Below are 26,622 nucleotides of genomic sequence, written 5' to 3' on the forward strand. Positions count from 1 at the left end.
TATATAATTTTTTTAATTAAAAATTAATTAAAAAAAATAAAAAAAAAATTAAAAAAATTGTGTAAAGAACTGAGAAATTCGAAACCAACAAAAAATACTATTTCAAGATTTTCTAAATTATTTTTTTAATTAAAAAGCAATTAAAGCTTGTTGGGCTCCCTGCCTACAGTTTATGCGCGTTTTCATTTCTGAAGATTTATGACCGACAAATCTTTATTATACGCCTTAAAATGTTAGCAAAGCGGTGGAAAAGAAATAAATAAAGCAAAAGTTGACAGGAATTGTTTATACGGTAGCCAATACAAGCTATCAGTGACGCATAAAACCGAAGAAAACCGAAATAAATTTTATGATGCAACTAATCAAGCGACGATTTATAATAGAAGACTAAAGTCTTTGCAGAACAAATCAGATTCATAATAAATTAAAAAGAATTAAAAAGAAAATTAAAACAAAATTAGACTAAATTAATTAAATTTAAAAAAAAAATTAAAAAAATTAAATTAATTAAAATAAAAATTAAAATTAATTAAAATAAAAATTTAAATTAATAAAACAAAAATTAAATCAACTTAATTAAAATTAATTTAAAAAATAATTAAATTTTAAAAGCACCAACAAAAAATATAATTTTTTTGGAAAAATCATTGGTATTGCCGACGGCGCTTACAAAACCTTTAATATATTAAACAAATCGTTGGTATATACTATATATTCTCGTGAAAATATAGAAGTATAATACCGCATGGTTAGCAGCGTAATCGCAGCGGCGCTTATGTGTCATCCTCATTAATTGTTAATTGGACAATTAAAAAGTGATCGTCTTCAAGCGCCTAAACGCCTCTGCAACAGCGACGGCTCTGCAGCGATCTTGTTGTTGCTGTCGTCCGTCAAATTGGTATTATAAATCGATTCATAGCAGTTACTATACATACAAATTTGTCACCGTGTTTGCGACTGTCTGTGGCTTGATATTGATTAGCTACTTTTTCTATAAGAGTACATATGATTTATTAAAATAAAAAAATAAGAAAAAACTTAAAAAAATAAGGAAAAAAACTAGAAAAATATTTTAAAAAGATATATAATGAAAATATGAAGAATTAGCGGTAATTTGTGCCTGTATAGACCTGGGCTGTTACTAAAAGGTGTACTGCCAACCTATGGCTGAAAACACATTTATTCCTATCAGAACCAAAACTGTTATGGCAAAAATAATAAAAGGAAATATAAACATCGCCTGTAGTCTGTATAGCCCAATAACACAACTCTTTTCAGATTTAGGCTAGGAAGTATACGAAAATGTAGGAAACTAAGCCCAGAAAGGTGTAACTCTAATCCAAGTTTTACTCAAAACCAAATAAGAAGTTAAGGGGGACATATGCTTAGATAATTTTTAAACAGATTTAAGCAAAAAAACGATTTTTTGAAGCATCTAAAGCAGGCCCTTAAGCTAAAAATATCAGTTACCTCAGCACCACACTCGCTCTTTTAAATCTGCTTTTCGATCGAATTTTCAGTGTAATTTAAATAATAGGATTTCTTGATTACAGAACAGAAACTTTTGTGGAGTGTTTGCTGATCATACTTCAAGAAAAATATTTAACTATGAACCGTTTATAAAATTTCGATAACGATTTTTTAACTTTGTCAGAAAGAATCTTCGATTTTATAATTTAAGACAATCATTCGTTTTTGCGTTATAAAACATAGTTGCACAAATTCTGATTTTGAAAACCGAGAAATTGTTCCGATAATGTACTCTTACAAAATGTTTCTGCAATGAGGGTCTTTGGGCAAATATTTTTACGAACTTCTCACACCAGATTAGATTAGGTTTCTGGGCTGCACTTGCATTGGATATACTATAAGTATGTGCCATTAGCATATGGACTACTTGAAATTTTTTCAATCAAAATTTATCGCAAACCTTCCTATAAAGACAGATTTGACATATCACAAATCTGATCAGTCTTTTCGGCTTAACATTGACCTAAAAGCCTCTAAAATCTTTTCGTCAAAATTCAAAGGCACCGAAACAGAAGTAAATAATATCAGCCTTAAACTGATGCTCCAACTCTTATTTGAAAGTAACATTTATATATACTCATTTAGCCACGACAAAGAGAAAATATAGAAGTCTTTTTCAGTATTTCCAGGTCAGGTTAGGTAGAAGAGGCATGGTAATGCCGCTGGTTAGACCTTCCCAGCAAATAGTAATGAATATCAAGATACAGCAAAAATCAAAGGATTTAAAACCCAAACGCGATGCACAAAATTTGAATTTAAATTTACATTTTCTACTATAATTTTATTATATTTTTTTGTTTTACAGTAATTCGAAAAATCCAAGGCATAAATAAATGAAAACAATTGGTTAAAATAAAACAATAACAAGTGTAATGAAAATAGCGGAAATTTAAAATTATAAAAACTTAAGCAATTTAGTGTAAAAATCTGTATCCTCAACAAAAAAACAACCGGAAGGCGTAGATTCTGGCTTCTAAGTAACGCACAGTGTTCAATATCGACGCAAAAAGTGTTTAAAAGTGAAACTTAATAATTGAATAAAATAAAATTTTTTCCGCATATTTCTCGTCAAAATGGCCAACTACAATTCAAATTGTGGCTATTATGACGACTACATCGGCTATTATACCAACACGAATGTGTATCAACAGGATTATTGCATGCAACCGGAATATGAATACAACAAACAAGAATATGAGTGAGTATTTGAGTATTTACACAAAGCTATGTATATACATTTCACACATATCGAAAGACAAATGCATACAAGAATCATGTCACCCAGCTCTGCTACCAGAGAAATTGCATCATTCCTCAAAATCATAAATTGAGGCACTGCAAACAACCGTCGGCCTTTTAACGTCACAATATTAGGTAGTCGAAAAAGTCTTTTCGTATTTCTAATCAAACTTCAACTTATTTTTTATATTTATAATGAACTTTAATGAAACAAATATGTTCAATTTGGGTCGACCACCTTTTGGCATTTTTCCGCTAAAGTCATTATTCCATCAGTGTAAAACTTTTCTGATTTCTAGGCGAAAAACTGTGACAAGTAATTTTCACAGGCTTCTCTTGAAACCAACTTTTCTCCTTTAGGGGCATTTTGCACTGACCGAAACAAATGATAGTTGGATGGTGCAAGATCAGGGTTAAATGAGGTATGCATCAAAACTTCGCAGTCAAGTTCTCTTAGTTTTTACCGAGTCATCAAAGATATCTGTGGTCTAGCGTTAACCTGATGGAAGACGAAACCTGTTCGGTTGATCAGCTCTAGCCATTTTTTCGATTGCTTGATTCAATCTCATCAATTGTTGATAGGAAAATGTAGAATCAATCGTTCGACCAGGCTGGAGCAGCTCATAGTGGATGATTCCTTTCCAATCCCACCAAATACTCAGCACAACCTTTCAAGGCGTCAATTCTGGCTTTACGACCATTTGTTGAGCTTCACCACGCTTGGATCTTTATCGCACATTATTGTCGTATTTGATCTACTTTTCGTCTCTTCTTACCATTCGCTTCAGAAATGGTTCGATTTCATTTCTTTTCAGCAAAGAATCACAGATGTTTATTCGGTCCATTAAATTTTTCACAGACAATTCATTTCTGACTCAACCCAAGACAAAGTGCGGACGCAGGAAAAGGTTGCTATCTGTAGAAAACTCAGTGAGGATCTCGGCTCGCAGTGAAGATAAAGACATTTTATTTTTTTCTTATATTCCTTCCCTTTATAAAAACTAATCTCACCGTCATAGGAACGAAAATCCATTAGGTTAGGTAGGGTTAAACTGGCCGGCGGTCATGCAATACATGAACCTCTGGTCCTTAGTACTGTCAGATGGAAGCTCTGTTTAATTTGAGCAGAAGTACTCGTCAGACAGGACGTTAACGGTTTTTCAAACTTTAAGAGCGACTTGGTATATAATTTTAATACTTCAACTGGACTCTGAGAAGCTCCTAGATCTTTAAGACGAGTTCTACAAAATGCTTTACAAAGGCGAAGGAGTTTGAAAGTCCGTAAAGCTTGCCTTACAAATGATAGTTCGGTGTTGAGTACCAATTACGAAGAGAATGCAGCTCCGTTTAGATTAGGAGAGATGTTCACCAGTGAACATAAAGAATAATTCGGATCCAGAGTGCATTTTATATTATAACCGCAAGGATTTGTTAAATTGAAAGCCAACGGAGATAGCGGCGAGGCTTATTAATTCGACTTTCTTTACGATTGACAAGCGCATACTAACGGCTCTTCACCCCGATCCAATGCTGCCACGCGAGCTCCTTGCATTTACATTGTTATTTTCCCATAATAAATAATAATAGAGCGACAATGATGACACTCGAAAAGTATAGCAAGCAAATAAATTCAAGAAAATGCCAAAAAGAATGGTGAAAATAAATATAAACAACAAAAAAGCAAAGGAAAGAACATATTAAATGTCATAATGTCAAAGAAATGAAGTAAAGTGAATGCAGGTGCATGCCGCGACCCGCGGGCCTTATCAAGTAAACTCGGGGCATACACGGGTCACACACACACACGCTCAAAGACACATTAGCTCGCATTTGTTGGCTGTTGTGACAGTGAAGTGCAACAATAACAACACAACAACAACAACAACAGTAAGGCATAGAAAGAAAGTATGCAGTAGAAAGTTAACGGTAAAGCTTCCGCTCTTGACATATGAAAATATCAATTTAAATGTTGAGCATGCAAAAACAAAAGCAACAAAGTGGGAAAGTAGACAGCTAAATGACAGCCACGTCATGTTACGAGGCGGAAGAAAGCGCGAATCTGCCGTAAAAAAATCGGAAAGCAACTGTCATTTAAACGACCAAAAGTGTGTGTGTGTATGTGCGTGTGTATGCACCTGCTTGCTTGCCGCCCCCCTAGAGTTAGTTTGTGACAGGTATGGAGAAAGCTATGACTCCTTTGGATTGACAGGCGCGCAGTTCATGACAATTTTTTCACGATTTCCGAATTTTTCGCTTTTTAATGCAGACAAAACATGCAATCTGCCTGCCAAAATAATAACAATAACCTGCTATGTGGCTAAAATGCCTAAATAACAGTAGTATTAAGAAAGACAACAACAACTATTTCAAACTAAAACATTTGCGCGAGTTCCCAGGATTAATAAACTTGCGTCTACGACATGGAGAGCAGCAGTCAAGCGGGGGGATAGGAAGCCCACTCGAGTGCGTTCAACTGCCGAAAAAGTTGCAAGTTAATGAAAAGAGTTTATGAAATAAAAATCGGCAAAAATGAAATAAATCCATAAATGACGCTCAGAGTGGTGCTTCATTTTCAAATAAACAGTATTTGTGTGTGGGCTCCCTTTCTCCATGCTTGTGTATTACTGTCTATTAAATCTCTTTGTGTGTATGTGTAGTTTTCCTTTCGTCTTTTTTCGGCAATAAAATTATATTTTCGAACTTCAGATTTCATTGCACTAAAGCACAAATAACAAAATGGCAACGAGTCACGGCATTCAGATTCAGACTTCGCAGTTTGTCCTAACTTACGAAAATTTACTTGCCAGCAAAGTGCTTGTATAGTGTAGTATAAACGGAAAGTTGCAATAAATATAAAAACTAAATCGAACAAGAAGTTTTTTTGCCTCTCCAAAACTTAATTGGGCACACTTCGACGACAAGTGCGAGCAAAAACATTGAATTGGCGACGAAAATGCTAATTGACATGACATTTCAGGCAATATTAACAAAGAAATCACTTCGAAAGAAGCATAAAACATGCATGGCGACAACAATTTAAGCGATAACCCCGCTATAAGATTTTAGTTGAGATTCAGAAAAAGCAATTCTAAGACCTTAGACAAAATTAATCGACATAATCACAACAAGTATATACATATGAAGCAACTGGATCTACTAAGCAACTAAAAAATTTTCATAGAAGTACCCACCAGTCCACCCAATTAACACGCTTTGGAACATAGACTCTCCAAAACGATTGTGGATACCAAAAATACCGCCGTGTTCGTGGTACTTAGCGTAGGATCAACTCGCTCTGAAGCTTAGCAAACAAATCTGATGATAAGGTTGCCAAATCTAACCTTGTTCGTTTCAAATCACGATCCTATTAGCCAAGCCGAGAACTCATTATTGTCGAAACTACATCTCAGAGTCATCAAAACTCAACCATAGACGGTTTTTGTGAAGCAACTACGCCGAATCCTTCTTTTAAAGTATCTAAAGTAATATTCCGCCGAGGTTTAGTTGTATGGTATGACTGACTCCTCAGAGCCGGCGGTATTGTCAAATTTTGTAGCGATGTAATAAATTTTCTTTGTGCGGACCTTACATTGTGTAGTCTCTAATCAGTCTCCATTTATGCAATTTAGCTCCAAAAGTGGCACAACTTGGATTCCCATAAAACTATCTCAGTTTATACTGAGCAGCATTCGTTGACCATGAGAAGTTTTCGGAAGTATTTGTACTCGTATACAATCGCTTCGCAGTCGGAAAAGTCCATTAGCATTAAAAATCACAAGAACTGACCAATACTGCTTGGCCACAGCTAATCCCTGATGGCCAGTCTATCATTGCAATTGGTGATCTTTTATGAAAAATGTTGAACACTTAGTTTCCAATTCGAATAGGCCTCAAGTTTGACCTTGAGACCTAAAAAGCTGATTAGTTGAAGCGAACTTTCCTTTTTATGAATGTTCACACATATTTTCGTTGAGAGACTTATCTCAGCCAACGTTGTGAAGCGAAGTTGTATGAGAAAAGTTTCTACCGTCCACTGACAAGTTAAATCGAAGAAATCAAGCCAGATTAATTGTTTTCACAATATGTACGATATGTAAATATAAATAGAATCTAATTACCTGAAGACAAAAAACCAACAAAAACAAGTTTTCGCTAGTAAAAGCGAGACATTGAAAAATGAACTCAAATTATTCATACGCTAAATCCTTAAAAAGGAGACTGCAGAGTAAGATAGTCTCGGATGCAGCAAATTAAGACGGATTTAAATACTTCAGCTTGATGAGTGTGGAGAATTTTAAATACCGTTGGAGAGGAATTAGACAAAAATCAGGAACGGCGAGTGAAGTAAGTCAACAAAACTAACACAGAGGGGCGGCTCGAGACGGAAAGATGGCTTATGAAACTTGTGCGGAACGGAAAAAAGTCTTAAGTCAACCCTCGTTCGCCGTCGTCCGTCGGTGGCCAAACAACTTTGTCGATTTGTTCAATAAAAACGCAATAAATAAGCATCAGCGGCAGGCGAGCAGGAAATGATTCGGTTGGAAAAAGAGTTGCGCTGCGGCGCAAGAAGAATGAGAGAGAGAAAAAATCGAAAATGTCATCGACAACAAATGAGTTAAATGATTTCCGCGTGATTTTATTTCTTCTCTCAACCGGATGCGAGTTTAATACTCACACACTCACATCGAATATAGACGCTCCAATCTGACAAAGCGAAGCGTCTCGAAGCAGGAAACTCTTGTGGACATGGTAACATGCAGAGTATTTTTTGTAAAGTAATAAAAAATTTAAAGCAGGAAGTTGTTGTTGAGCAGCAACAAATCGGCATTGACAAATACTTGTGATTACCATTACGAAAGGATTATAAAGAACGTGTGTGTAAGTGACATAATTTGAAGCATCACTGCGGATGGCGGTAAGTGTGTATCGAAGGTGAGTGTGACTAACAAGCTTACAGCAGTCGATGTTGAGGAAGGTAAAGTAGACAACACGGTACCGAGGAAGTTTTCCGGAAATAATGCAATATTGCGCAGAAACGTCTGAAGCTCTATTTATATGAGATTTTTTTTTATCCCAGAATATGGATGCCCAACTAAAAAAATATGGGCTCTCAGAACCCATTTAGTGCTTGCCAGAAGAGGAACTGACGCTTAAATGACTTTCTTCCAAATCCTGAATTGAATTTAGTTGAACTGGCAATAAAATCGAATGGAGCTCTGTGGTAGGTACAAGGAAATAAGAGAAAGACTACACTACGACACTGACTAGAGAACCAAGCGCCATGAGACTTATCATTAGCAGCACTCGTCACAAAGGTTATTGAATTGGGTTACCATCAGTACAGCGAGCTCAAAGAAAAAAATGAAGAGAAAGAGAGTACAAATAGAAAATAATAAAAATTTGGTTGATGATGATGCTTGGTGATTGATACTATTCAGTCCGTAAAGGAAGTTTCACTTTTTATACCGACGCTACTTTCCAAAGAACGGCCGACCACGCTCATCCCAAGCCATTATTAATTGAATCTCCAGCCATCAAGGGCTAAATTGCCCACCATGCTACATCCCAAGCCATAATTAATTGGATCTCCAGCCATCAAGGGCTAAATGGTGGACCTTGTTCATTCCGTGAAGGAAGCTTCATATCTTTTCTGGATTTCCGAAAGACGACCGACTACGTTTCAAAAGCTATGTATATTGAATCTCCAGCCACGATATTCGAAGGTACCATTCAACGAGCTAACATTAACTTTAGTTAATTTGATCTCCAGGCATCAAAGGCTAAGTGGCTCACCACGCTAGATCCAAAACTATAATTAATTGGATCTCCAGCCAGCAAGGGCTAAGTGGTGGACTTTGTTCCTTCCATGAAGGAAGCTGCACATCTTATCTGAATTACCGAAGGACGACCGACTCCGTTTCCAAAACTATGTATATTGAATTTCCAGCCACCAAAAGTGCGAACTTACTTTTACTTAATAAACCAGACATTATATTCTCATTAGAACCCGAGCTCCGAAGCTCCACTTTCGACATGCTTTGACTACCAGCTGTCCTTCTAACTTCTTCAAAAGTTGTTCAGCTCAAGCAGGCTGCTGTTAACAACAGTTTTTTAATTGTCTAATGAGTCCTTTACATTTATAACAACTTCAATCCATCTCACTCTTAATGCAAGCCGGACTAGTTACGCAAGACAATAGACGGCTCGCCTGAGCTCGTTTTCACAAAATCTGCACTAGTTTCGAAAACCCCAGCGAATATAAAAATATTTAGCCAACAATAATGTTTCAGCTGCAATTTCTGCATCTTCTTTTCAAGACATCACATCCACACAAGTGTATTCCTGGAATTCTTTGGCCTAAAAAATACGCGCTAAACGCACCAAATTTGCCAAGCTTGTCAAAAATTAATTAATACCCACAAAAATATGCGACAATCAATGGCATTTAAGCAACAAAAAAGTGCGAAAGATAAACATAAATAAGTTAAGACTACAAAGGATTTGCATGGGGTATTAGAAATCGCTTGTAAGCAGCGTCTTTAGTAAGCTGCACCATTGTGGGTGAGAATAACGAACTATTTGAAATGCTGTGAAAACAATTTATGCGTCAAAGCAATCGTTAAACCTTGCAGAATTCTCCAAAGAAAACACACACACAGACACACATAAAGAAAAAATTTTCGCTTGACACACTGCAACAGCAAATCAATCAATTATTTCGTGGGCTAAGACCGATTTAACGTAATGAAATTGCATTTAAGAAGTTGCCGAAGACGCATGCGCAGACAGAGCAAACGATTGTTGAGAGCGAGCGCACAGTTTTGTGGCATGTTTCGTAATCCAATGTTACGGCATTGATGTTGCAAAGGATCAGCCGGCAAAAAAATAGCGTTAAGGCCCAAACACTAGTGCGATTGTGATACATATACTCGTATGTATGTATGTATATGCCTTTATGATCTACATGTATGTGCGTATGTGTGTGCACACATATGTAATTGGATGTGTAAATATTTCTGGGCATTACTTCCACTTTGTCACCTTCGCATTGAAAGTGCGGCATCAATCAGCAGTGATCCGCACGGTCTTTGCCTTCGTCACACACACACACAAAGTACAGCATTCAGTCTCTCACACGAATATTTTGTATATTTGAGAGACAGTGTGGCGGCCATACATTTGCAATGTGCAATTTTGCGCTTTGTTGTTGTAAATATACATATATCTAATTTTATATACATACATATGTACATAGTACATATACATGCAAGTACGGAGCCGAACATATGTTAGAGCTCGCGATTGGGTTTTTACGCTTTGCTGCAACACATGTGCAATCGTTTGGAAATTCTAGTTCCGCCTTGGCCTTTGTGCGCGTGGTCGGTGCAAATAGCCACATTCACACACACACACAAACAAACACACTCATACAACGCCGAGTTGCTTGTTGTTTGGCAGTGTTATTCCCTGTTATTGTTAAAACTATTATTTTTGTTATTGTTGTTTATATTGTTTTTGTTAAATGCTTTCGTTCATGTTGTTGTAGTTGTATACAACATATTGCTGCATTGATACGAGGATAAACGGTGCCTCATATCGCCGGGCAATTGTAATTGGGTTTGTGCGCCTAATCGTCACATCTACCTTCGGCTAATCTCGGCTAATACTGTTTTCTCTGGCAGCGATCGGCTACCAGCCAGTCTAACCAGTATATAACGGTAGTGTTTGGCTATTTTTGTTGGAAAATGCAACATACAGACAAATTAAACGCACATTTTTGGAAGTGTATGTTGGATACGAGCAAAAATTTTCGATTTTCCGTCAAATAAAAATATATTTGAGAACTTAGGATAGAAAATCGCGAAGTTCAGATTGAATATTTTACTTTTGAAAGAATAATGAAATAAAAAAAATTCAGATTACAATAAAAAAAAAAATAAAATAAAAAAAATTCAAATAAAAAAAAAATTTCAAATAAAAAAAAAATTTCAAATAAAAAAAAAATTTCAGTTAAAAAAAAATTAAATAAAAAAAAATTAAGTTAAAAAAAACCCATTTTACAAAAAACTTGGTTGAATAAAATAAATTGCTGTAAAATTTATAGAATAGAGAATAAAATTAAGCATATGTATTTTCTAAGCTACATAAATTTTCAGCATATAAAAAGCAAAATTTGTTACAAAAAAAATTAAAATCCTTCAGTGTCAAAAAAACTAAATATTTTCAAGGCATAGTAGCGAGGCTAGAACACGCTTCCAAGGTGCGTTTCTTATAGCATATAAGGGAATAAAACGATGATTATCTTAATTCTGCTCGCTTATTTTGTAAGACAGCTATGGGCTGTTGGAGTCCAATCTAAACAATTTCTTTGCAGATTATACCATTGCCTTGGATAATAATCCATACCAAATATCTTGAAGATATCTCGTAAAATAAAATAATTTGTCATACAAGGACATTATTTGAATCGGTTAGTTTGTATGGTAGCTATATGCTATAGTTATACGATCTGAACAATTTTTTTGGATATTACATTATTGAATTAGATAGTAGTTCGTGCAAAATTTCTTAGAGATATCTCGTCAAATAAAAAAGATTTTCATACAAGCACTTGAATCCGAACGTTCAGTTTGTATGACAGCTATATGCTATAGTGGTACGATAACGGCGGTTCCGACAAATGTGAGGCTTCTTATGAAGTAAAGAACGTATACAAAATTTCATGTCGATATCTCATAAACTGAGAGGTCAACATGGGTATATGATCATTTAGGCATGTACTTGAGGGGTCTTCGACGTTTCGTTGTGGGTGTTACAAACTGAGTGGCAAATTTATTATAACATATTCATATTTTACGCAAATATTTTCAAAATTTTAATTAAAAAAACAACAATATTTTTAATTATTTTTGAATAACAACAATAGTCTGCCTTCAGTCGTCTCTAACTAAATGGTCATAACTCAAAAAAATGTAAAACTAAAGCAATTAATTTTTTAGTTGTAGTTTAATGCATAAACTTTAAGATTGAGAGAATATTTTTGGCCCAACTACTGAGAAAAAATAAAAAATCTATATGACAATTTTGAGGAGCAAAACGCTATAAAAATTAAGTATCTTGCATGAAAATAGGTTATAACAGAAAATAAGAACAAAGAAAGACAGAATCATGCATTATTTTTTGAGTTTAGAAAAATGTATTATTTTTTTTAAGTTTTTTTCAAATTTTTTTTTTAGTTTTTTTTTTCAAAATATTTTTTTTTTTATTTTTTTTTTAACATTTTTTTTTATCAATTTTTTTTTTCAAAATAAAACCCCAAACTAATGTTGTCAACATTCGAAATTTTACAAAATTATTTTGGTGCAAATTGAAAAAAAATCACATTATGGCTGATTTTAGTCATAAAATTTTCTCTCATTTTCATAAAATTCTACTTTTATAAACTCCTGCTTCCACCAAACACCAAACAAAGTTTTTACACACACTTCCTGCGACAACTTCCGCATGCTGTGCCCGACGCACTCGATTCATTTTAGTTAAGGATACCCGAGAACCCGCTGATTAATGAATATCGAGTACCCGTGTATAACAGCAGTGTCCAACAACTTCAATTTATTGTCCATACAATTGTTATTTGCGTGCAAAAACAACACAAAAACAGAAACTAAAATTTCATTCATAAAAATCTGTGCAGCGCAAACACCTTGCCGGTGCACACAGTCTCATATATTTTTGCGTATGTATGCATGTATATTTATATGTATGTATTTACATTTATTGGCTCGCAGTCAGTGATTTGGAATAACCTTTCGCATATGGCGATCGGTGCAAGGCATACTTTGGCCAAACAATGAAGAGTCACTGGGAACCTGCTGTGCCTTTGAATTCGCAGGATATGCGATATTCGAGCGACGGACTCTTATCGTTAACGGTGTGTCTTCTAGGTGCGAAAGGTGAGCAAACACACACCAATAAACCAACAAATGTATATATCTTTAGTTCAGACTTCATTCATGAGCCATTTGGGCAAGAGACACTTACATATGGATGTAGTAAATTCATAGATATTTATGTATAGAAAACTACATACACACACAAATACTTATACACGTCTAAAAATAACAAATTCCATATGCTCTTTGTGTATTTGATTTCGTTTGTGGGCGATTTTATTATTTTCTCTCTAATTGTTGTTGTTTTCTACAATAATTTGTTCACTTTTTGTTGTTGTTGTTTTTAGACATTGTAATTCATTCCATTTGCGCTACTTATGACACATTAAAGTGCCGCTTGTCATTGTATGCGTACGTTGCCATACGTCCAATGCCCCCTCCCGCACCTCTAGACAGGCTCCGCCGGCCAGGGTTCACTCTCCCTCACTTTTTTCAAGCGTTTGTTTATTTGCTTTTGAAATTTGGATTTGAGACCTTTTGTTTGCAACAAATTGGATTTTCCTTGCTTTTTGTTTGTTGTTTTTTGTTGTTATTTTGGCATATTTATTTATTTTCGAAAACGAAATGGATTTGCTCTAATTGAATTTAATTTGTGCCCACTGTGTGCGTAGAGTAGAGAATGGATTAATCCACCTTTAAGTGTTCTGGTTTTATAAAAAACAAAAACAAATGCTTGGTGTTGTTGTTTATAATATTTCTCGAAAACAAAGTTTGTGAGTGACTAGTTCTACAAAAATCAGCAAAATAAATTGTGGTATCGATACTTTAACTATAATAAGCCAACTTAGAAACCTTCTAGTGCAATAAAATTCAAACTCTCCACTAATAAAATTCAAACTCTTCACTGCTCACCCTAGTTGTTGTTGTAGCGGCAGAAAATATTCCTGAAATAAATTTGAAGAATACTGCCGAATTGACAGTCCTTGGTTCGATAAAAAAAACGGAGACTGTTCCGTTTACGTAGACCCGACTGTCGTGGGAACTCTCCCTAGTCTCCGTACTCTCCTCTTTTTAATCGCGAAAACTGAGGACGGTAGATGTTACACCTAGTACCGCTTAATATATAAATGGGAACTTTATCGACGCTTGAGTCTACATTAATTAGGCACTATTTTAAGGGTTAAATGGAGTCATCTCACGTTCTTCCAATCTAGTCTAAAGAATACAGAGCTTGAGAGACCACCAAGCAATTTGTTTTAGTACAAATTGCTTCAAGTGTCAGAGGAGTCGATTTATGAGGACTAGAAGTTCGAAGTGAAAATTCAGTACACAAAACCAAGAAGTCTTTTAAAAATTCCCAGCGGGCATAGTATTAACTACGCCTCGGATTCATCTAAAGATACTTCTAGTTTGGCCAATTCCTCTGACAAAACCAGCAATGCTGGCTGGCTATCCGTGTACATAGTTTCTCTCTGTATCTTCCGTAGCTATTCAATACAACACCACAAGCCTTATCTGTACCTAGTACTTTCACTTAGAAGATGATGGCTGAGTTTGATAGTCGGATAAAGAGAGAGAGAGAGAGAGAGATTTCGAGATCATCGAAGTAAACCTGTCCTTGCTTCGCAGTCCATTTTGGAAGCGTCCTTATAGATGGAGGCTGCATCAACCTACGAACTTCTATACTCACGCCTAGCGGATATGCTCACCCGGAAGTGGCTATTAAAGTCTAATCTTGGGAGAATAATATTAATCGATTTAAGTAAAATTTGCATCTATATTTTTCTTATCTGTCTCTTAACCTCAGGACTCGTCTTTCTAACCGATATTCCTTAGTACTTTCTTAGTATTAACTGGTATACTATCTACCGCATCTCAAGGTCCTTCGAGGAAATATTGCCGCTTATCGACATTCTCCAGTCCGTTAGTGACTATTTTTCAATAAAAAAGCAACTACAGTTACAAGCATGAACTCTACACTCCACGTTGAACCAGCTCAACGCTTTCGAACTGAAGTGCAACACCAAAAAGCAGATGCTACAAAACATGAGTTAATGCAAACAATCACAACAAGAGTCGTCAACTTTAGACACTGGTGTTTCAATGAAGATACTACGTCTGCTTGCCCGAAGGGAGATAGCCGAAGTCGGAGTATTTGCGAAACAAAGCAATTCAAAGGCTATTTAGGCAGAGGATATTTCAAAAACATAAAAGTCGAAAAGTAAAAAAGTAGCTTATGATAATAAAAATAAATATGCCAATAACGGAAAGGCTAGGAAGACGAATAAGAGCGGAGCAGAGCAGGCAGGAGAGGGGTGTGCTGAATTAAACAGCGAGGGAAGCAACAACCCCAATTAGCGTAAATATAAGCAGGACTATTCAGCTAAATGTTATTAGGATTGAATGGCTCTTCGCGTCTCCGTATGTGTGTTTGTGCGACTGTGTGTGTGTGCGTAAGCCTTGACAAGCGCTAATAAAACTAAAAAAGGCGGAAAAGCGTAAAAAATCGCTACAACAAATTAGTGGAATGCGCAAAAACAAAAAAAAAATAAAAACGAAGTGTGAAGCAGCGCGGCGAGGGCACGTGAGGCGCGCTGAGCAATAACAAATCACAGTTGAAGAGCGCTGAAGTAGCGGCAGATGCTGCTGTTGGCTGCCATTGCAGCGCGCTGTAGGTGTACGCCTATAGCGATGCATAAATTCGTATGTTTTTTCATGTGTGTGTTTGTGTGTGTGAGCACACTCCAGCCAGCATCTGCAGCCGCTCGAAACGCTTGGCCTGTGTGTCTTTATGGCAGCCGCAGATTTACACCTTTTCAAATGCAATTGAATGACACATATGTGTAACCATACATACATACATACACATGCATACATAAGTGTGTTTGTGTGCTTTACGGATTTTGTTGTCTCTGCAACACGGCTATTTGTCATCCATTTTAATTTCTCTTTCCGGTTTCGTTCGGTTCGCTTCATTAAGTACGATGCAATTGAGGAAATTGCAACAACAACAACAATAAAAAATGTTACTTTGTAGATATGTATATGTAAAAGAATGAAGGTGCTGCCATGTTTTTCTCAAGCATCTCATTGAATTTGTATTGGAAAAAATTAAAAAAAAAAAAAATCAGGAAAGAAATACAAAACAAGAAAAAGGAAGGAAGAAATCAGTTTCTAGTGAGGCTGCATTGAAGTAACTATATGCTATACGAGTACACATACATGTATGAAAGTGTGAGTTTGCTACAATCTGGTCACACCTTTCTTGCGGCTAATATAATTAATGGCTGATTAATGAAAAAAAAATATTGAAAACAAAGAAAAATATATAAGGAACACAAAAACGCAAAAAAACTAGAAAAACAGAAGATGTTGCAATAGCTATAATGTCAGCAACAAAATGTATGAAAAATCCATTGTTCAAGCGTCTTTTGACTTCTCAGTAGAATTACAACATTCTTACAACACAGCCTTTGAGGCGTTAAGAGCGACTTGTAGCAGCCGATACAAACATATTTACGCCAATAATATATCACTTCCTATACTCTATTTGTTTTTTTTTTTTCCTTCGCACTAACCGAAGTCATTGGCTGCCGTGTCCTGCTGCAGTGGACCATCTGTATTTGCGCAAGGACAATAAATCGCATATTAGTTAGGGGCCAGCTGTGCATACAGACGCAATCGGCGCTCCTCACAAATTTCTTTCGAATTGCTATACAAGCCAATTTTCATGTTTAATTGTAAAAATTCTTCTTCACAAACAAAATTTCTTGTAGCCGCTCGTTGCATTCATCAATTGCCTACGCCCTATTATCCATTTGTCTTCGATTTGTAAACTTATGTAGGCTTTTGTCGCGGCTCATGTAGCCTCTTGCATGCTTCCGGTTAGTTTATATTGGGTAGTCGAAAAAGTCTTTTCGTATTTCTAATAAAACTTCAACTCATTTTAGCTATAACTTTTTTTAAACTTCCCCGAATTTATTTTTTTGATTAAATGAAGCTTACACTATATGGCATGACACAATGTGATTGGTAGCACTGGAGATATACGACTACAACGACATCTATTTACAAGATACGAAAAGACTTTTTCGACTATCCAACATTAATGTTAGGGCATATTATGTTATAGATATTGACGTACGGATATATTGAAATTGAAAAAAAAATGTTTTAAATCGATTAATCTTGAAGAATTTTGGATTCCTCAGTTTCCATAGCCAATCTCTAGGAGGACAACCGAAAATTGTTAACCGGCGGTGAAAAACATTTCTCTGCTTAAACTTCTCTCAAATCGCAAGAGTCAAAAAAATTGCCAATAAAATAGATGAGTACAGGTAATGATAGAGGGATCAGTCAAAATTTTGATTTTTTACAAAATGGCAACTTCACAAAAAGAAAAAAATTCACACCATTTTTGCTTAAAAATTCGAAATTATTATCAAATATCAGCAAGTACGAGTAGATCATAGATACTCTCTAGACGGGAAAAGAGAAAATGTTTAGTAGGGGAGGATGTTACAGCCTCTACTTATACCGACGGGTCCAAAATGAACTGCAGAGCAGGGACGAGTTTACTCCAATGGTCTCGAAATCTCTCTCTCCAAACGACTACTAAACTCAGCCAGGATCTTCCAGATCCGGATGTACAAGGTATAGAGAATGGCTCTGGTGTTCTATTGAAGAACTAAGGGAGGATACAGGAAACAATCATATACATGGACAGCCAAGAAGCTTGGCTTGTCTTATCGAAAACACATCTTAATTCCAGCGTAGTTAAAAATTGCATAAACGCTTTAAAAGATCACTGCCAAGTCAACTTCACTTATCCATAATTTGGGTACCCGACGACAGGAACATTTTCGGCAAAGTAGGCTGTGAACTATCAAGAGATAGTTTCATATTCACTTTGAACAAGTTTGAAGAGTTGGAAATTCAAAACCAACTGCAAGATAACTAAGCAGATACGGCCCGAGTATGATAAAACTAGAACCAAGGACATATTGCATAGGCTCAGGAATAGTAAGTATATTCAGAATTACAGCTACTACAATGAGGAACTGGCCTTTTAGGGAACATGCTTTAAAAATGTGCCTGCCCTATAACAATATTTGCCGTAGTTCCAAGTTTCTTTGTGAAAGCATAGCTCTAACACAAATCAGACACAGAATACCTGGATATAAGAAGTTTTATTGGGAGGCCAAATAGTTGAAGCAAAAAGATGAGACGAGATATCGAAATTATTGACGTCCTACGATAGTGGTTTATCCAGGGCTAATTGAACTCGAAGTGGCAGCCCTTACTCACGAAGCCAAATATCATATGTAGATAAAGTGCTACCAGATCTAAGAGCTACTTCTTACAAGTAGTCGCATCAAAGAATGAGGTGTCACCAAATTCTATAAGACTTAACACACTTGAGTACTTACTACCATGTAAAGAATGGAGCTATTAGTGTTTCGATACGACGACAATACGACAAATTTCATTCTACCAATTTATAAGAAACCGACGACGCTTCGCTTCTACGGCAGCTTTAAAAAAAGATATCAGAATTCTAGGGGCATCATTTACTGCAGATACAATGAATTCGCTATTCTGCAACCTCTATTCTCAAGGACTTGTTCATTGTAGTAGTAGAACTCGAGTAAATAAATACATCTTTAATATGTGAAGTTTCGACAGGGTCTGGTCTTGTAAATGACTTCGGAAGGACTGTTCGTGGGAACAAACGATGGCTTCCGACCATTAAGTCTGAGTGAAAAATGAGCTTTCTTCATATCCACCATTTACTTTATGTTTTTTTTTATACAGACTCGTCCGTTTGTCTCCGAAAGCAATACATTATAAACGCAAGATATAGCCTTCTTGGAACTAGGCAATGAGAGTGCTTCCTCTAAAATACTTAAGACATTTATCTTAAAGATCTTAGAGCTCTCTCGGTACCGACAATGCTATCAGACGTAATATCTTTAAGTAACTTCAAAGCAATTTTTAGTGGAAATATTTGAGGTTAGGGTGGGTAAAAAAAACTTATGGAAATGAGCTTAAAAAATATTTTCTATGTAAATAATTGAAGAAAACTGGCACTAAGTGCAATAAACTCTGAGGGAAAAAAGTTTGCGAAACTTTTCGCGAATCCACTAAACTTTTGCGCCACCAACTTTTATTAAAATTTTAATACTCGAAGAAAGCATACACATACACACCAGCATTCTTCCGTAACTGCAAAGCGCCGACGCCTTTAAAAAGTATATATATAAGTACGTCTTGATTTTTAATACACATATGAAGCTAAAGACTAATGAAAGTGTCTACATGACTCCGCGAAATACATAATAAACAGCAGATACTGATGACTTTGATAAATGGCCGCCAGGCATGCATACACTCCACACATGAGTGACGCCACTCCAAGCGCCACCAAAGAGCAAGGACATGCACACACATAAATATACGATATGTGTGTGCGGCCATAAGTGAGCAAATATAGTATATGAACTAAGTGCTACTCGGCATATCAATTTAAGTGAGTATATACTTTGCTATGAGCCGCGTTCTAAGTGGAGCATGCCACACCTATGTCCTGTCGAGTGCCACGCAAGACTTCCACATAAGCATAAATATGAAGAAAAGCAGAAGAATGAGCGCGCAGGCAGCGCATACCCTTGTTTATGGAGCAGGTGTGGTAGGAGAATGCTGTGCGTACAACACGAGGGAGTTGAAGCGCGTCAAAAATCGAACTTTTTAAGAAAAACAGTTATGTATTAATGACGTTTATGTATGCGCCACCAAAAATATTTACCGCGCACTGAAAATATGCACTTGTTAACGGCGCTGAGCGAAAACCAGCAAGCACTCGTTTCACACTAGAAGGCAAACAGCATATCCTGCGCACTCCTCACAACGCCATTAACGCTAACGAGCGCTTGAAAACAAAAGAGAAACTACTATTAAGCGCACGAGTATGAAGTGGAACGAGTGGAAAACCCCGCAAGTAGGCGTGCACAATTATTTAACAAGCATATTTTTCAAAAGCGCAGCTGGCACATCCTTGCGCTACCAAATCTACGCATCTCGCTCTTTTGCTCTCTTTCACAGACGCCATTATCAGCTGCCTAGTGCCTGCGGCAGCACTTGAGCGACTCAACAGGCAACGCGGAATTCCCCGTGCGCTCGAAATCCTTTTGCGCCTTAAAGCGAAGGAGAAACGCGGGAAAATTTCCCAGAGCACCGTTAATGCAATGCGCAAGTGCTGAGGCAGCAACAAAGCCAAGCATAAACAGTTATACGCTCAATGTTGAGTTGCCTGCGCGCTCGCTCGCTCACACTTGCGTTGCGCCGTGCGGGTAAAACCCACTGGCAACTAGCAAGCAACAACAAAGCCAGCGTCGCATTTTGATTGGCTGTTGGCTGCTAGAGCAGAGCGCGTCGCGCTTACCTAGCTATTAGGTATGCAGCGATATGCGCCCAACAACAATGACGCGGGTCTTTTGAATAATGTAGCATAGTTCGGGTTGGGAGGCGTTAGCGTTGTGTATTTTTTGTTAGTGTTGTTGCTGTACTATGCACATTTATTAGCGTTTTTGTTGCACTGATTTCGTAATTTTTTCGAATTGGGTTTTGTTGTTCACACACTCCAGCGAGTACTAAGCACATTTCATTATTATTATTGCTGTTGTTGTTGTCGTTTTTATTGTTATTGTTGGCATTGTTAGCCATCTTTGTTCGAAACACATATTTTCAGCTTTGCTTGCGTGCATACATATACAGTTATATACATATGTACGGTGTTGGGATGTGCGTGTGGCATGCTTTTAGGGGCTGACTGGCATAATGTAATCCTTGTTGAATGTTTAGTGTCCGTCATTTGAGAACTTTATTAGATTTTTTGGTTTCACATCCTTTTTCCCACCCATACGAGTATGTGCCGTGGAGTGGCCTCTCAAATCGCAAGAGTCTATGCCGCATACATAAATTTCAATAAATTTGCTTTCATTATGAGCACGTTAAAGTTGTTCCAAAGCAATTTCATAACAAATTAATGTACTTTAAAAGAGATACAGAAAGTGTTTACATGATTTTTATTTGATGAACAATAAGAAAGATAATTTGACTAACTCTCTGGGGAATATTTCTTGTTCTGGAGAGAAATTCCCTCTAATGCTCCTCACAACAGAGACTCATGAAATCGATACACTCCGAAAAATTTACAATACAAGACCCTATAACAATTCGTCTTAAGAAACCGTTACGGACTCCCAGAACAATTCGTCTTAAGAAATCGTTACAATCTACCAGAAAATTCGTCCTAAGAAATCGTTACGGAACCTGATTTATATCCAATCGAGCCTTATTTCAATATTTCTGCCCAAATAAACGCTTACTTCCCTCTATCTTCACTACTAACCGACATTCTAAGTGCTATATCTTGTGCTATATCTAGTTCAAAGGAAATCTAGGTCTGATTTTGAATAAATTGTCGAAATTGTCTCTGAAATTCGACACAAATGCTTGTTAGATTTGACAAAAGGAAGAAATAAAGGTCAGTTGGGCAAGAGCCCGATATTCCACTGTTGCGAAAGTTCAGCTATCGCCGGCATCTAAAAATGCCACTTGAAAAAACGCGCTTCTATTCACAGTCACCAACTAATTCTTCGAAATAAGATCCACAAAAACTATTTTCTTCGATCCACATTCGCCTTTTTGGACAAAATGTCTCTAAATGAATATAGACAATCTATTCATAGCGACCTTATGTTGATAGGATGGTATCAAAAGTATGTTTGCGAAAACATCCATTCGATTAGGCAGCAAAGTTCACACTGCTGAAAAATGCAAAGATGATGAGCTCACAAGATATATCCCAATTACATCGCATTGGGGACGAGTTGGCGCTGGAGCTCTAGACTTCACTTTAGCTTGGCTAAGGTTGCTAATCAACCTCTATTTCTGGAACGCAGGCGATCCACTGAACTGCTCACACATAATGAGGTTTAACTCATTACCGCAATCATACGGTAAGACTGAAAATTTTCGGAGTTCTTTGGGCGGAGGTATGCTGGACACATCCGGGCATACTCTCCTGAAACATTTCTATAGTCATATCTTCGACGAACCTGGCGAAATGGGCGGAATTGACATCAGCAGACCCAACAAATTCTTGGCAAACTCAAAGCACTTTGGCGATTTTTGAGAGTCTGGCGTTCTCAGCAGTGGGGTCCGTTTTTGAATCGACATTTCAACCTCATTATAAGAACATAGTTAAATCATGATTTCAATGGTTTATTATTATGATGCGGCGATGTCAGAACAATCTGGTTGACCCGTCTTCGTACTTATTGAAAACGAGAAACGGATATAGTAGAGACAAATACCACTACTTGCGTTCTAAAAAGCTGAAATGGTTAGAAATTTCCACAATATTTCTTCGAGAAAGGAATACGGCCCGCGACATGACATCTTTATATTCCAACAAATGGTTTAGACTGATAGTATGAAGTTCGGACTGTTCTGATTCGGATCTGTCGCCTGTTGTATACTGCATATGGAAGAGTTAGAAGAGGTTTACATTTTGTTTTACAATATCAAAGGACAAATAATCAGGAACTAATAGAAAGCGATGCCAACCATTTATTTAACCAACTCATTTGTAAAGGTATCTAAGCCTAGCAATGCCTACAGAGCGGAGCCAGAACGTAACACGTGCCTAAAAAGCGCTACAAAGAAAGAATAAAAAACAAGGTAGAACCAACTAAGCCTGAAAAGTAGGAAGTAATATCTTCATTGAGCTTATAAGATATACTGGACACACTCCCCAAAGCTATGACTCAAAGAGAAATAAGCAATAAGAACAGATGTAATAAGATTAGTTACAACTGGCGTTGTTGAGGTGGCAACTAATAGAGTAGTATTACGTAAAAACTGATGATGATGCGACTATTGGCTCTTACTAAAACCCAAGCACATAACACACTCAGACAGATGAGAATGATGATGAAAATGGAAATGTTGACGATGCAATATCAGAGCGGAAGTAAGAGCACGTAAGCGCTGAGCTGCGACGGAAAGACAAAGCATAACCTCATGATATGAAGAACATTACAAAAACAACCAAAACTAACTCAAGGCATCAACTAAGTACATTACGTAAAGCTTGAAACCCGTCGTATTGCTGCTGCTGGTAGCCGTAGATGCTTAAGCTCGACAGAGTATGAGCCAGAATTTATGGCACCATGCCAATATGGCCGCCGCATGTGGATCTCTAGCAGCACATCATTGAAATTTCACTCATCTAAGCTCACAGCAATGCCCGAATCAAGAGCCCCCTCCTACTTTGCTCCTACTCGCCCGCTACATAATCCCGCTCCAACGCAGACGATGCAAAGAACAGAGCTTCACAAACCGCGCTCAGCGCTTCAGTCGCAGAGCTTCTTGTTGCTGCTTGATTGGTTGGCCGTTTCAAGCGTCCGTTGCCTGCCCGACTGCACGAGCCCGTTGGAAGCTGGGTTTCAAAGACGCAATATGAACGTAACAACAAAAACAAGCAACACAAACAACAACAAAAGTCGTAAGTAGCACACAGTAGTGCCCTACTTAGCACCACAGACAATGGTGGAACTCGAAATTCCAACTCAACACTCAAGTACCCTCTCGGCTATCTAAGCCGCTTCGTACAGAACTCACGACGAGTCGTGGTCACGAAGGCAACAACAGCATATTAGCCGTTGCAGTCGCACGCACAGGCAACCTCTCGAGCACAAGGATAATTCACTCATCACAACACGCACACACAGACATAAACACACGAAACAGTCAACCTAAATAGACAACGAGTCGACTGGGCCGAGCCTGCGAGCACTGCTTCGGTGGTGGTTGCTGGTTGCTTTTTCCACTCCACTCCACTTCAGTCGACTCGATAACCGCTCCACCGCTCTCGACTGAAGTATGCGTGCTTGTGTTGTAGTGTTTGTTGTTTTTGTGCGCGCAGGACATGAGAAGCCACTTAGTAAAATCGATCGAAAAAGGAAACAATTCAGCTGAATGACTTTGTTGTTGCGCCGACCGAGTGAATGAAGTTGCACAAAGGCTTGCCTGTTGGCCTGTCTGTCCGCATACCTATTTACTGCTCGATGGCTGACGTTCTTCATAAGGCTCTCCACATGTGTTTGTGTGTGTGTATTGGTGGTTGTTGATGGCTCTTGTTTGTTTGGTTGGATGTGCAATGCATTGACTGCACTGCCGTTGGTTGGCCTGGGCTGCCGGGCCTAGCTGCCTAAACTGGGCTGATGCGTTGGTTGGTCGACTGGCTGACTGGTTGTGGCTTCTTGGCATACACGGCGACTCGTTAGTTGTTGATGACACTTCAGTTTGAAAAGTATACGCGGTCTCAATTCGAGCAGCCAAATTCGAATAGTACTCGAACTGAAGAGGATGCTTATTATCAGCTAGTACGCCCACTAAAATCACGGAATGTGAACGCGTGAATAAAATCAAAGTTCGAAAGGCCAAAAATTCAATTTTTAGAAACTCAGTAAAAGCGAAAAACCAAGTGAAGTTAAATTAAGTCGTTAAAAGTTATGTCAAGAACCAATAAAGTGTGCGATTTTTATGTGTGAAGCACGGTCTCTGGACCATATATTTACCTAAAGTGCTCTTTAACCAGTGATCAGCAGAACAAAGAAAAGTGAATTGCACGCAAACAAACAGGCGTCCTTGACTAATCAACCGAAAGCAAAAGTGTATCTCCAGTCCAGCAGACCACGCAATCTTATAAAAGTGCAATTTTTAGACAAAGATTACTTTCCTGTCGCAGCCCCGTACCGCCAACATCGTCAAAGTGGCTGAGAAACGCAAACGCACGCCGTCGCCAGGACGGCCACCGCGTTCACCACTGCACCGACGGAAATCGCTTGAATCGCTCTCCTCCAGCGCCGCTACACCACCACCCTCGCCCACTAAGCCGCGCAACAATTTGTCCACAGCGCGACGTACTTCTAGAACACCAACACCGCCCGCATTACCGCCACCGCCGCGCACCTCCACACCCACACGCGCCACAACACCCACAGCATCAGCGTCCACAACAAAGGACCTAGTCGACTCACCTATACGTGCAGTGCCCGTGTATAATCCAGCGACAGTTACGCCCACCTCGATCGCAGATCACTTACGTTTGCCCACAAACGCTGCAGCGGCGGCGGCTTTCAGTTCCTTTCCTTCGTTGCACAGCATGAGCAGTTTAATGGTACCGTCCGCGGCTGCAGCTGCCGCAGCGGCGGCTCCTTTCCTGCCTTGGTCACCGATACTATTGCCACCGTGGGGACATCCACTCCTGCCTGCTTTCTATCCGGCGGCTTTGCGTAGCGCGTTACCCGGGTAAGCATTTATATGAAGAAGTGGAACATTTTAAAAGGGTTGGGATCGTCATGTCATGTAGTACAAAAGTCGGGAAAAATCTAAAGGTTTTCGATGAAAATAGTTCAAGAGTTCTTCAGCACCAAACGCAAAATTATTGGAGATTTGGTACACAAGTTTTTCAAATTATAATGTGAAAGCCTAAGGCAATCTTGCTGCCAAGTTTTCGGCAAAATCTCGTGGGAACATATCCTCAAATCATGTTCTTTTGAAGCAGGCAATATTCAGTGATCTTTGCAATTTAAATGTCAACACCAAGAATGGCAACCTTTCCAACAGTCAAAACCATCTACCAAATTAACGTAGCCAAATTTGGCCTAAACAATGGCACAAGCGAAAATGTATGTTCGTTTCCCCTACACATCCGCTTGTTACCGAATCAAATTATTTCTTTCAAAGTCAATGACTTTCAATTATCCAAACACTGCACATAGTCTTCCGTTCTATGAATGAACCTTGCAAAGTGTTATCAATAAAAGAAGTCAATAAAAGGACGGAAATCAACACAATGGTACTCAAAAACATGTGCTTCCTTTGATTTTGACACAAGTGTTTCAATTCGAGTTTTGCTACCTGTGCGAGTGTGAAACATCGTCGTGTTTTTTGTTTTTTTTTAACAATGGCTTATTCGAGATCATTAAAGCAATTTAACAAAAACTTATTTTTATGCACTCAATTGAACATATCCGGTTAGATTTCTTGACATTGTTAAAAAGATTCCGAATTTAATTTTTCTGTTACCGAGGGATACGGTACGCAAAGATCATACTTGTGTAGAGACTTTCGAAATGAAAAGCCGTTTTACCGGAATAAAGCTCTGATTTAAAATAAAAATGAGCATAGGATCTTCAAGAAAACTTAAGACTAATATCTTAATTAAGAAACTTCCTAAACAAAATATAATAGTTGCATTATCCATCTCTATGATTTGGCTACAAATGGGACTCTGAGGAATTTTATGAAGCTCAACAAATAAATATCAATTTTATAATGTTCCTCAGAGGCCTATTTGTATTGATTTTATTGGTAAACCTCTAGGTATTGAGGCTCAAAAGATCTAAAGCAGTACGAGAGTTCTTCTTAACTTGAAGTTTAGACATTATTAGACGTTAGTTTTTCGATATATTCGCGACAGCAAAAGAACACATTTCAAATCTAAAATGTTTCATATTTTGAGTTAAGATAGATGAGTTCCCCCGCCTGACATAGAATTCATCCTAAAAGAATGTTGGCCGAATGAGCTACTTTTAGCATCATTCGTTCGGAATAAGCAGTAGACACGTAATAATACGTCACTTGTATGAGGAACATCCTAACTAACTATGGTGTGAAGGTTTCAGTATTTAAGTCCGGCTTTCTGTTAACGCACGCTTCCCTTCTTAAGCATACTTTTTCTGCCGACTTCTTTTCGTTTAGTTACAGCAAGCGATCGCCCAAGCAAATCCCTGCCTTTGATAAATTAACTTTGATTTAAACTAGCAAATCGTCGGATTATTCGCACCTTCGCCGCTGCACCACCGAACTCACGTACATATGTTTGAGC

General features: G+C 37.7%; 1 protein-coding gene across 1 annotated transcript in view; it reads left to right on the forward strand.

Moving 5' to 3' along the window:
- The first annotated feature begins 542 nt into the window (after positions 1-542).
- LOC105230433 (homeobox protein vnd) overlaps positions 543-26,622 on the forward strand; it is a 34,389-nt gene continuing 8,309 nt past the window's right edge. The window contains exons 1-2 of the mRNA XM_049455853.1: positions 543-898; positions 2,336-2,728. Of these exons, the coding sequence (XP_049311810.1) occupies positions 2,604-2,728 (125 nt within the window). The 5' untranslated portion in view covers positions 543-898; positions 2,336-2,603. The remainder of the gene's footprint in view (positions 899-2,335; positions 2,729-26,622) is intronic.

Source organism: Bactrocera dorsalis, chromosome 4, assembly GCF_023373825.1.
Source record: "Bactrocera dorsalis isolate Fly_Bdor chromosome 4, ASM2337382v1, whole genome shotgun sequence".
NCBI lineage: Eukaryota > Metazoa > Arthropoda > Insecta > Diptera > Tephritidae > Bactrocera > Bactrocera dorsalis.